At 40.0% G+C, this 13,265-nt stretch overlaps 1 protein-coding gene across 6 annotated transcripts in view; it reads right to left on the bottom strand.

Annotated features, from left to right (window-relative positions):
* Nucleotides 1–7,918: 7,918 nt before the first annotated feature.
* Nucleotides 7,919–13,265, bottom strand: part of LOC122938086 (cadherin-10-like) — a 516,432-nt gene continuing 511,085 nt past the window's right edge. For 5 of the 6 annotated variants that reach the window (XM_044293379.1, XM_044293374.1, XM_044293377.1 and 2 more), the window contains one exon: nucleotides 7,919–8,409. In XM_044293379.1, coding sequence (XP_044149314.1) covers nucleotides 7,919–8,409 — 491 coding nt within the window. The remainder of the gene's footprint in view (nucleotides 8,410–13,265) is intronic. The other variant, XM_044293378.1, reaches the window with a different exon arrangement.

The following is a 13,265-nucleotide window of genomic DNA, read 5'->3' on the forward strand; positions in this document are numbered from 1 at the left end:
CTGTGTGGTCCACCTTGTGAACAAATGATTTCCGCTTACCACCGCCATCTTCAAGAGACTGTGAAGGCTCAAGAGGTTGGAAATCAGGGCACAATATCTCAGGTCCCTCTTCAAGCGTGCTGGAAAGAGCTCCTCGGAATATCCGAGTGTGGGATCACTTGTTTGGCAAGCCTCTACATGGTGGGAGGAAGGATGATCAGAGAGAGGATTCGGTTGACCAGACTCTTGGCTACAGAGACTGGACTTGGTGGAAGAGAATGTGGTGCTTAACCGATTGAAAGCATTATCTTCGGCAATCCAACTGTTCGCACCGGTCCGACTTGGACAGAGTTGTCCTGCGCGGTCCAGCTAAATTGGACATGAAGCTGGGAACAGTGGATTTTTTTTTTTCAGTACACTGGCAGCAGGCATAGTTTCATTGCGCCCAGGACCACGGCCTCTGCGTGCACCATCAGAATCAAGCCCACTTCCCCGTCCCTTAGTGCTAGATGTGGCGCAGAATTTATTTACAGTCCGCTAAAGGCTCAATTTTCTGATGCAGGACAGTATATGTCACAGAAACACACAGAATATGGACACTATATTAGGCGCAGATTTTTTGAATTTGCCCTAAATAAACAGTTTTTGGATGGCATACTGTATATGTCACAAAACACCACAGAATATGGGCATTATTTTAAGCCCAGATTATTGGAATTTGTGGTACAGACACTGTTTTCTGATGTAGATTATATATATATATTTCCCTATATCTAGGCCTGGCAACCACACAAGGTATTGAAGCGCAAATCACACAATTCACGGATTTACACCATTAACAACAAAAATGTGGATAGATTATGGGAGAATATTTTTTTTCTGTATTTACATTTTTTTCCCCTTATATCTAGGCCTGACAACCACACAATGTATTGAAGCACAGATCACACAATTCACAGATTACACTGTTGACAGCAAAAATGTGGATAGATTATGGGAGATTTTTTTTTTCTCCCTATATCCAGGCCTGACAACCACACAAGGTATTGAAGCGCAGATCACACAAATTATGGATTACACCATTGACAGCAAAAATGTGGATAGATTATGAGAGAAAAATTGTTTTCTCTATTTTACATTTTTTCCCTATATCTAGTACTGACAACCACACAAGGTATTGAAGCGCAGATCACACAATTCATGGATTACACTGTTGACAGCAAAAATGTTGATAGATTATGGGGAAAAAATAGTGTTTTCTGTATTATAATTTTTTACCTATATCTGGGCCAGACAACCGCACAAGGTATTGAAGCGCAGATCACACAATTCACAGATTATACCATTGGCAGCAAAAATGTGGATTATGGGGAAAAAATGATTATTTTCACTAATATTCTTCCTATCTCTACCCTTAACACACAGAAGGTATTGCTGCACAAATGTCACAAGTCACTGTAGACAACTTCTATATATAGCAAAATAATCGCTATTTTGAAAAGTATAAAAAATAAAATTGAGTACAACTTTGATTAATTATAACCTACTGGTTACTAGTGCCGCCGAACACTATATTTTCAATATATTTATATATTTTCATTTGGGATAATTTTTCTGGTATAATTTAGGGCTTCATTACCCTTTATCTCAAGGTTTGTCTTTGCACACTTTATCTAGGATTTTCCCGTGTTTTATCCGCAAAATTATTAAATGTTATATTTTAAGATTAGCCACTTCCTGATTTATGCCTTTACTCTTGGTAATCTTGAGCGCAGATTCATATAAGGTATGACCTCCCCAATGAGTAACTTATAGTTAATCATTCTAAATAATTGGTATGGCAGGATTTCTGGACAGTGGAATTAATACAGATACATGGCTGGAGGAGGCTAAAGAGGTCTTCTCGGATAGATCCTACCTACAGAAAAAGTGCATACCCTCCTTTAAGGTTGCTTTTAAGGAGCTCAATTGTCTGTATAAAGAACATTTATCGAGCTGGTGGGAGGTACAGAGCCTCGATAATTATATTAAACAGGGCATTGTACCTCAGGGGCTCCATATCTCTGTTACTCCTGTTCACAAGCAAAGAAGCCCAGGGTTCAATACTCGTTGGGAACAACTTGCAACCAAAAGCTCGCTTCAACTAATGACATTGTTATTAGAGGAGGAGAGAGTTAACCTTACCACCGTCACTGAGAAATTAAAAACTCAAGTTGAGGTTACCAAGACTTTTTCAAGTGATCCGGAATTTCTCAACAAGGAAAAACAACTTCAGACCACCGTTGAGAAATACCAGTATTACTTACGTGAACGTAAGCATAGACAATTTAACAAAGACTTAGCCGAGTTTAAAGAAAACAAAGCCTACTTGGTTCTGAGAGAGGTGCCACCTATTAAAGAGAATACCTCTGAGATCTCCACAACGGAAACAGACCTGTCCGACAGTGACAGAGAATCAGGTGGCAACCCTAGCAGAAACAAGCAAAAGTATAACAAGAGAGGGAGGGGCAGAGGGAAAGGCAGAGGCACAACTGGTGCAAACCGTGGTGGTTTTTTAGACCAAGGAGTCAATTACCACCTGACGAACCGTCCCAACAACCGAGATCAGTCGGCCCAGAGATAATCAATCTCTCCAACCGTACCCTCTCTAAGAGCGAAATGGCGGTCTTATCTAAGGGACTTTCATTTGTTCCAACTCACCAGCACGATACGTTCACATGGGTAAAAGATCTACATCTATTTATACACAAGCTTTGTTGGCACAAACAATTTAAAATGATTGATAGGAAGAAAAGTCATTATTTAGGTTTACCCACAGACTTACTCCCGGATGTAGAACTACTGCATAGTTTGTCAGCAGATGTACATACCTTGCAAGGACTCGGTCCATTCACACCCCTGCATAACAAGAGTAATAAAATGCCACCGGCAGGAGACATATCATGTCTGGACGTCTTCTTGCAACTAGTCACTGCTGACATTATGGAATTGCAAGAAACACAGAGATTTAATAACTGTTCTTCAGAAGAACACAGTGCGATTAAATCCTTGAGAGAGGATAAGACTATAGTAATAAAGCCATCTGATAAAGGCGGAAACACGGTAATTATGAATAGACACAGTTACCAGTCTATGTGTGAACAGATTTTAAAAGACAAGAGTAGTTATCAAACGTTGACTTCTAATCCCACTGCTCCTTATCTGGTTGAGTTAAGGGATATTTTGTCTGTGGGTAAAGCCAAGAATTTAATTTCTCAGGAAGAATTCGATTTTATGTACCCTCGGCACCCAATAGCGGCCACGTTCTATAGCCTCTCCAAGGTCCACAAAGGGCTTAGACCACTCAAAGGGAGACCGATCGTGGCCGGTATTGGCAGCATAGGGCAAAACATAGGGGTCTATATCGATCAGATATTGATGCCATTTGTCACCGCCCTCCCGTCTTTTACCCGCGATACCATGGACCTACTGAAGCGGGTAGACGGGGTATGCATGGATGATAACTCTCTCCTGGCCAGTGTGGATGTTGAGGCCCTTTATTCCTCAATACCACATGAGGAAGGTTTGAGGGCAGTAGGGTATTACCTGGGAATGCGTGGGCAACAGTTCGTGGCACATAATGAGCCGGATCTCCAACTGCTCAGGTTTTTGCTCACACATAATTCCTTCATGTTTGACGGTCGCCTCTACCACCAGCTCAGGGGTACGGCCATGGGTTGTTCCTGTGCGCCGTCTTATGCAAACTTGCTCCTGGGCTGGTGGGAGGCCACGACTGTCTTTGGGGAAGGTGAGTCGATGACTGGGCCCATAACCTTATGGGCCCTGTACATCGATGATATCCTCATAATTTGGAATGCCAGCCACTCAGCTTTTAAGCTTTTTGTGGAATTTCTTAATAACAATACCATCGGCCTCCGTTTTACTTACGAGATTGACGAAGAAATGCTTCCCTTTTTGGATGTACACATATCTAAGAAATGCGGGGGGGAGCTCTCTACAAGTATCTTTCGAAAAACTACAGCTACTAATTCAGTTCTTCACTGGCAAAGTAGCCACCCATTGCCTCTGAAGCGAGGTATCCCCTATGGGCAGTACCTGCACTTGCGGAGGAACTGCTCAGAGGATCAAGAATTTAAGACTCAGGCTGCAGATCTCAGACAGAGATTTCTGGCCAGGGGCTACCCGGACTATGTTCTGAACAAGGTCTTCCAGAGAGCGGCCCATACTCATAGAGACACACTCCTGGTCCCCCCAAAAAAGCAGGAAGGAGATAGGAAGATACAGTTCATCACCACATTCGATGGTTCAGTTAAGAAGTCAAGAGAGATTCTTGATCGCCATTGGCCCATTCTCCTGATGGACCCAGATGTGTGTGATGTTCTACATGACTATCCACAGGTGACAAACAGGCGAGGCAAGAGCCTCAAGGACTTGTTAGTGCTGTCACTTCTCACCACCCGCTTCACCTGATACTTGGCTTAGTTGCCGCCCTATTGGCAGTTTCAGGTGCAGCGGCTGCGTGGCCTGTGACAGTATCACCACAGGGAGGACCTTCTTCAGTAGCAATCTCAGATGCAATTTTGACATTAGAGATTTTATCTCATGTAGAACCGTAGGCGTCATATACAAAATCACATGTATTTGTGAAAAAGAATATATTGGCAAAACCAAACGTGAGCTCCGCAGGCGTGTGGGAGAAGACCTTCTTGACATAGAGAAACGACGAGACATGGCTATGGCTCGTCACATATGCGATTTTCACCAAGGTGACCCCAAGGTTATCAAAGTAATTGGTATCGAAGCAGTCACCCCCCCCCCCCAAAACGTGGAGGTGATTGGGACAAGATCCTACTGCAGCGTGAAGCACGCTGGATATTTCTTCTACGGACAGTTACGCCGACAGGCTTAAGTGAACAATTGAATTATAGTTGTTTCTTGTGAAGCAATTACTGTCTAAGCACTGCCTGTTTATTGATATATCCTTCTTCCTGTCTTTCAATCTTATTTTAATTTTTTTGTTTTTGACACCTACATGCTAAATAGTTAAAAACCATAATTTGTGCTTAAGTCAGTGTCCAGATGTCTACCCTTGTCTTATACATGACAAGCAGCCTAAATACCGTTTCTACTGATGGTCCGATTGGGGGCCAAAACACTCCGGTGGTGATGTGAGTTTTGATCACCACTTGTGAGCGTAGATTGGCAATAGGTGTATCACCTTGCTTCTAGTGCCGCTGTTAATTCGGCTGGCAGGAGCGGTATCGCGAGACTAAGCGATACCGCGCTTGCGCAGGAAGGAGCCGGCATCCTAGGCACTTCCTTGCGCTCCATACCTCGTCTTCGGTTCCGTAATGAGCGGAGGCCCGGCGCTGACGTGCAAGCGTGCGGATGCGCTCATTGGCCCTGCATATCGTGGGCAGCGGAAGCGGCAACCAGGTGAATATTTAAAAGTGGTGGGAACGCCAGTCAAGTTGGCATCCCAGGTGCAGTTTTACCTATCTTGAATCTGCGTGTTCCATTGTCTCTCCATCTAGAGACCGCCCATGGAGGGTTCCACTATCTGGATATACCCCTGCAACTGGCCGACTTACCAAGCCTGGCTGGTGTCTAGGGATCAATGGTCTATCGAAAGATTGATCCCCAGTACTTTTCCCTCATCTCCCCTGATGAACTGCTTTATTGTCCTGGCAGTGAAACATGCGTGTAGGGAGTGTTTCTTAGACTTTTAGGGACATACAGTATTTAGATTTTCAGGGACAGGTTCCGGAAGGGGTTGTCCTTGTTAGGACGAGTGCCCTGTGGTTAGGCTGCTACCTATATCTAGTATTAGGGCCATTTTGCTAGCCAGCCATAGGGCCTGTACAGGGACCCTGCACAATTGTGTATCACTGACTGATATCACTTCTTCATTGTTCTACATCTATGGAGAAATCTCTATTGGAGTACAGTCGGTGGTGAACGATCCGATTCCTGTCCCGTGGTACCAGTAGGACCTACTGGTTACTAGTGCCGCCGTGCACTATATTTTCAATATATTTATGTATTTTCATTTGGGATAATTATTCTGGTATAATTTAGGGCTTCATTACCCTTTATCCCAAGGTTTGTCTTTGCACACTTTATCTAGGATTTTCTCGTGTTTTATCCACAAAATTATTAAATGTTATATTTTAAGATTACCCACTTCCTGATTTATGAGTACAACCTTGCACAATTAAATTGCTGCCATCACACACAAAAGTCCTTAAAAGGACTTTTGGGTCTTTGAAACATTTTAAAATTGAATAAATTGCGATCACAAACTCCCTACACTATATGTCCCTTCCTAAGTGCAGCTCCCCCTGACTCGCAATGAGCCGAACCCACGTCATTGGGTTCTAAATAGTACCCAATGACGCGTTCCGGCCAGCCAATCACTGTAATGCCAGCAGCCAACATGGTTACTGTCATTACAGTGATGGCAGTACTTACCTGCATGTTTATTGGCTGCTTAGCAGGGAAGGAGACTCGAGCATGGCGCTTGGAGCACATGTGGTACTCGGCCGAGTACCGCCATGTGCGGAGCATAGTGATGCTCGAGCCGAACAAGTATTCGGCCGAGCATGCTTGCTCATCACTACAGCAGAAGTCTCTCTTTTTTTTTTTTTTTTTTTTCAGTAACTGGACATGCAGCTCTATAGTGTAGTGTTTAACATTGTTGGCTGTAATGTAGAAGATTGTGAGTTTGAATCCCGCCAGAAACTTTTCAGAAAGAGATGCTAAATTAGATTTAAAGACACTGGGAGTCCCCAAGCACTGACTCCATATATGCACATTTCTATATATGGAGTCAGAGCAGGGACTCCTAAGCTGAACTAGAGTCCCGAAACCATCCCTTCTTCAGAGCAGGGTGTGTCTGGTTTAATGCTCAGGTTCTCCCATTGACTTCCATTGTGCTCGGGTGCTTTGTAGAGCACCCGAGCATCGGGAAGTGTTCTACTTGAGCACACAAGCTCTTTCGTGCTTGACCAACACTAGTGTTGATATAAGTGCATTTTTTTAGTACTGTATCTTGGTTGTTAGTCTGTTTTTATAACCTGCAGTAGTTATTTCAATACATCTACCCGTTAAGCAATTAGCTGTGAGCAGAAGCTCTCCAAATACAAACATTTTTTCATGGAGGACATAAAATGATAAATCAACCCAAGTTATACTTTTTAATTGAGAAAATGGAATACTAATTTTGATTTACGTATACCAGATAGATCTAGTTATTATTTCAGTTACAGTTTTCCTCCTAGGCTAGGTTGTTGTATTAAAATCACTTAGCCTTTAAGCAAGTTGTAAAAACAGGTTTATTTCTTAAAAATAAATACAAAAATATAAATATAAAACATTGGCAAGATACTATTTGATGAAATGACGTTCTACTAACATATATCTTCACCAGCTGCATCACACTTAACATCACATGTACATTTGAGTAAATTTTAATGTACATAATGTATCAGAGTATCAGAAAAATCATTTCCTTGTCCCTTCTGGAAAAAAAAAAAAAAAAGCAAAAACAAACAGGTGCTGCAAATGGAAAAGCAGCCAATTACCCAATAGAAGCAGTGTATTCATGAGTTTGTATGAGGAAGAAGTCTTCTGTTCAAGTTTTCAAAATGTTCATTTGATTGACAGACAACATAAAACCATGGTATTCGATCCATGGTTTGTAATTAACATTAGCCATACTCTAGGGTGATAGTCTACATGAAATAAAAACTGATAAGATAAATGAATGTGGTAAAAAGTTGTTTTTTTATTTTTATTTTTTTCTTATGTGTTATTGTTATTATTTTAACACTGTGTCGAGTGTCAGAAAAATGTATTTTAAAATTGTTAATATTATTTCCAAGTGCCCGCAAATTTATTCCACTTTGAAATAAAAAAGGGTGATGAAATATTTTTCAAGTTAGGAATCTTTATCGCTCTCCCCGTTGCCATACATTTCAGCTAGTTTGTTGAAACGTGGACCCCATTCTTTGAGGTATTCATAGTTTTGGTCCCCTTCTGTAGTACTAGACTCCAGGGAACTTAAAGATTCAGCTATAGAATCATTTCCTTCATACGCATATGTTGCAAGTGAATCATATGGTGGTGCAGTAGGATCATTATCATGCTCTTTTAACCTTTGGTTAATAAAATCACGAACATCTGTATTGTCAGGGACAGTAGCAGTTCTCCGGGGTAACAGCAAATTTTCAGGTATAATGTCTCTACGATGTTTCTTATCTTCCATAGCACCTGGATTTCTAAGAGTGCCAATGTCAAAAGCTTGTGTGTCTTCTTCTCCACCTCCTTCATCATTATAACTGACAATGTTGTCTCGGATGTCCTCTTTTGACAAAACCAAAGGCTCCTTCTTTCTCTGTCGTTTCAGGGCAGCAAACAGTACAACTATAACTGCAGAAATAGATAAGGAAAAGGTATTAAAACATTTAATGAATTAAGCCTAGTTCATGTCATAATGCAAACAAGGATCCTCCAGTGTAGGAAAATGCCACAGGGAACCTGATGAAAACACTGATTCAATGGGGTCAGTTTTATGTGTGCTAGATGTCTCACCAAACAAGACAGAGAAATGCTGTATTTATGATGCAACATTTCTCTGTCTCTGCTAGTTTGCCTTTGTATATAGTTAAGTGGCATCTGTCAGCATATTTGTAATTATGAAACTGGTTGACCTGTTGCATGTGCGCTTAGCAGCTGAAGGTATCTGTGTTGATCCCATGTTCTTATGCGTCTGCATTGCTGAGAAAAAATAAGTTAGAATATTTGCAAATAAGCCAATTGGAGCAAAATAGTTTTTTTCCTGTTATTCCTAGAGGCTCTGCTCTCTCTGCAATTGAGGTATCCCCTGCATTTTGATTGACAGAGACAGGCGAGATGATGTTTACACTTCCTGGCCCTGTCAATCAAAGTGCAGAGGGAGAAGCAGTTGCAGAGAACAGAGCCTCTAGGTGTAATCACAATGCCCCCATTGCTCCTAGAGGCCTATTTACATATGTTAAAACATTTTTCTCAGCAACACAGATGCCTTCAGCTGCCAAGTGCAGATATAACATGTCAGACAGTTTCATAGGTACAAATCTGCTGACAGATGTTCCTTAAGGATATTCACCTCTTTTGTATTGTTTTTATATAGTATAACTGTGTGTAATGTTTGGCACTTTTCTTCCTTTAAAAAAATCGTTGTTACTGCTTGCTGTATGGCATAGTGTTTTTCATCTGAGGAAATACTTGATACAAATCCAAAACATTTCTTTGCATTGTTTACTTGATCCAAGTTTGCACTTTAGACCATTTTATTGTTGTATGATTTTATTATTCTAAATACTTTTATTTCAAAAAGGAATCACTGTTTTAAAACATAGATTCTGAGTAAATACCCTAAAACATCTCCCAAGAATGATTGGCATGAGATGAAATAAAAAAAAAAAAAAAAATAGGTATGGCCAAAGGATGCCATGTATTGGCCATCCATCAAAATAGGTTTTCATATAAAAAAGATATACACTTGTTTATAACCTCTTAGTGACCACTGATACGTGTTTTTACAGCAGTCACTAAGGGGCCTTTTTTACAGTGGCCAGTCTAAGCGCTGCACGAGTTCCCTGTGGAAGTGGGGACACAGCTCTCACATGAGAGTCGCGGCCCTGCTCTAACAGCCTGGACCGGCAGGAATGCGGATCCGGGTTGTTTAACACTTTACAGTGCATGTCGCAGGAAATGGCGCCCACCACATATAACTTTTAACAACTGATAAAAAAGCACCATTTACTCCAAAATGATACAAATGAAAAATTCAAGTCGTCCAAAAAAAAAGAAAAAAAAAAGTTATGGGTCTTGTAATGTAAAAACATATTTTTTTCTTTAAAAAAAGGGCTTTTATTACAAAAAAGTTGTAAATCCTAAAAAAAACTCTCAAATGTATTTGGGATCACTGTAATCGTACTGACCCAGAGAATAAAGATATTATGTCATTTATACCTAAAAATGAACACTGTATTATATTTATAATGTAAAAACGCAGTGGCAGTATTGTTTTTTTCCCATCTCCCCCCCCCCCAGAAAGAGTTAATAATAGTTAATCAAAAAGTTATGTGTACCCCAAAATGGTGCCATTAAAAACTACAACTTGTCCCACAAAAAACAAGCCCTCAACGCTATATAGATGGAAAAATAAAAAAGTTATAGCTCTTGGAACCCGGCAATAAAAAAAAAAAAGGAAGAAAAATCCTTGGTCACTAAGGGGTTAACAGAATGGCACAAGATTGTATTAATTTGTATTAATCTGTATGTCTCTAGGAGCTCAGATGCTGTAGAGGACATCTAAGAACTGTAAAATGTCTCGGCAACCTACATTGTCAGCCAGCATCAGTGAGACACAATTTAGTGTTTGTGGCATAAGCCCTTACAGCTGTACAGTTGGCTTAAAAAACAATTATGAATTTCAAATAATTTGAATTTCATATGATTTCTCAACTAAATCACCTACCAGAAAGTAATAAATTTTGTCCACCTATAAAGTAACCCCAAAAAAGATATGAATGGCCAAACCTCTATAAATGTCAAGATGCTTTTGCATATGTACAAAACTAATATTCATAAGCATAATGTTTGGAAATAGGTTCAAATACAAATATCTAGAAATTAAATGTCAGTCGATTTGGAAGCAATCATTTGCATAAAAATCTAACATACATAAAAAATGACCTGGAGAAGTTGCACTTATCTTTACCGAACATGTACTAAAAATTATTCACTGAAACAAATACTTGGTAAGCATATAAAGTGTCATTTAGTAGGTTTGTCATTTTCATATTTGTTCCATGTCAATTTATTCTTTTTACTAGCTTTGAAATTATAAATGTCCTATTTTGTTAAATTATTTTGAATTAAAAAATACACAAATGCAAAGGGGAAAAGTCTCCAGAATTCCAATTTCATTCATTGCCCTTCTGTGCCTTCAGATAAGCAAGAACATAATTGTAGAAACTAATTACAAAATATGAATATAGCCAATTCTTTTTATTAAATTAAACATATCTATTTTTTCTCTAAAAATGTATTTGCTTGATTAGATGTGGATACTTGGGTAATCAACCATATCATAAAATTATTACTCAATCATTTATAGTATGAAACTTAAGTCATTATTGGTCTAAAAAAATAACAAGTATACTTTCAGTAAGTATTCCATCAATAAATGTATTTTAAAAATTATGACTCCGCGCTGCGCCTAATCTATGACCTGGCTGGTGTAGATTTAAGTCTTTGTCAGAAAACTGGTGTAAAAGAAGATAAATGTGATTGGGCACCTAGCCCTGCCCCACCCTCGCCACACCCTCACCAATACCTTAAGGCCTCTTTCAGACGGGCATTGCAATTTTTCCGCGCAAGTGCAAAACATTGTAATGCGTTTTGCACTCGCGGGAGAAAAATCGCGCATGTTTGGTACCCAAACCCGAACTTCTTCACAGAAGTTCGGGTCTGGGATCGTGTTCTGTAGATTGTATTATTTTCCCTTATAACATGGTTATAAGGGAAAATAATAGCATTCTGAATACAGGATGCATAGTAAAATAGCGCTGGAGGGGTTAAAAAAATAAAAAAATAATTTAACTCACCTTAGTCCACTTGATTGCGTAGCCCGGCATCTCTTCTGTCTCCTTTGCTGAACAGGACCTGTGGTGAGCATTCATTGCAGGAACAGGACCTGTGGTGACGTCACTCCTATCATCACATGATCCATCACATGATCCATCACCATGGTAAAAAAAAAAACATGTGATGGAACATGTGATGACCAGAGTGACGTCACCATAGGTCCTGTTCAGCAAAGGAGACAGACGAGATGCCGGGCAGCGCAATCAAGTGGACTAAGGTGAGTTAAAAAAAAAAAAATGTAACCCCTCCAGCGCTATTTTACTATGCATTCTATATTCAGAATGCTATTATTTTCCCTTATAACCATGTTATAAGGGAAAACAATAATGATCGGGTCTCCATCCTGATTGTCTCCTAGCAACCGTGTGCGAAAATCGCACCGCATTCGCACTTGCTTGCGGATGCTTGCGATTTTCACGCAACCCCATTAATTTTTATGGAGCCTGCGTTATGTTAAAGAACGCACAAAATAGAGCATGCTGCGATTTTCACGCAACGCATAAGTGATGCGTGAAAATCACCGCTCATGTGAACAGCCCCATAGAAATGAATGGGTCGGTATTTAGTGCGGGTGCAATGTGTTCAACTCACGCATCACATCCGCGCGGAATACTCGCCCATGTGAAAGGGGCCTAAGGCCTCCTGCACACGACTGTTTATTTTTTTTCGTTTACTGGACGTTTTTTGCGTTCCGTATACGGAACCATTAATTTCAATGGTTCCGCAAACAAAACTAAATGTATTCCGTATGCATTCCGTTTCTGTTTTTCCGTTCCGTTGAAAGATAGAACATGTCCTATTATTGCCCGCAAATCACGTTCTGTGGCTCCATTCAAGTCAATGGGTCCGCAAAAAAAAAAAAAAAAAAAGAACACATACGGAAATGCATCCGTATGTCTTCCGTATCTGTTCCGTTTTTGCGGAACCACCTATTGAAAATGTTATGCCCAGTCCAATTTTTTCTATGTAATTACTGTATACTGTATATGCCATACGGAAAAACGGAACGGAAACGGAAACACAACGGAAACAAAAAATGGAACAACAGATCCGTGAAAAACTGACTGCAAGACACTGAAAAATCCATACGGTCGTGCGCAGGAGGCCTAAAACAAATATTATGACAGAAACATATGCAACATGCTTTATACTTTACATTATTAAAAAGTTTTAAGTGTCATTATGGTATACTAGGGCTGGATACTTATAGCTGAAGTGTAAGTCTTTAGTTACAGTATATTATTTCCCAGTCATTTATTACACCAAGAGACTATACAAAAAAAAAAAGAAAGCATGCAGTGCTCCCAGCATTCCATGTTGAGGAAGAATAAGACAAACATTGCTTCCTTTAAAAGTGGCATTTTCACTCCTAAAATGTTTAAGGTTCAGTCACTGAATTATCTTACATATACCTTAAAGAGGTTTCCAGAATTTTGATGTAGTGACAAAGCTACAGTGCAGACCAAAATTTGGACACGCCTACTCATTCAAAGAGTTTTCTTTATTTTCATTGTGTAGTGGACAGAGCTGGTAAATGCAGATCTGTTACCATTTGATTCCATCGGACCAGCATTACAGTTATCAGCATT

Source organism: Bufo gargarizans, chromosome 5 (genome assembly GCF_014858855.1).
Source record: "Bufo gargarizans isolate SCDJY-AF-19 chromosome 5, ASM1485885v1, whole genome shotgun sequence".
NCBI classification, from domain to species: domain Eukaryota; kingdom Metazoa; phylum Chordata; class Amphibia; order Anura; family Bufonidae; genus Bufo; species Bufo gargarizans.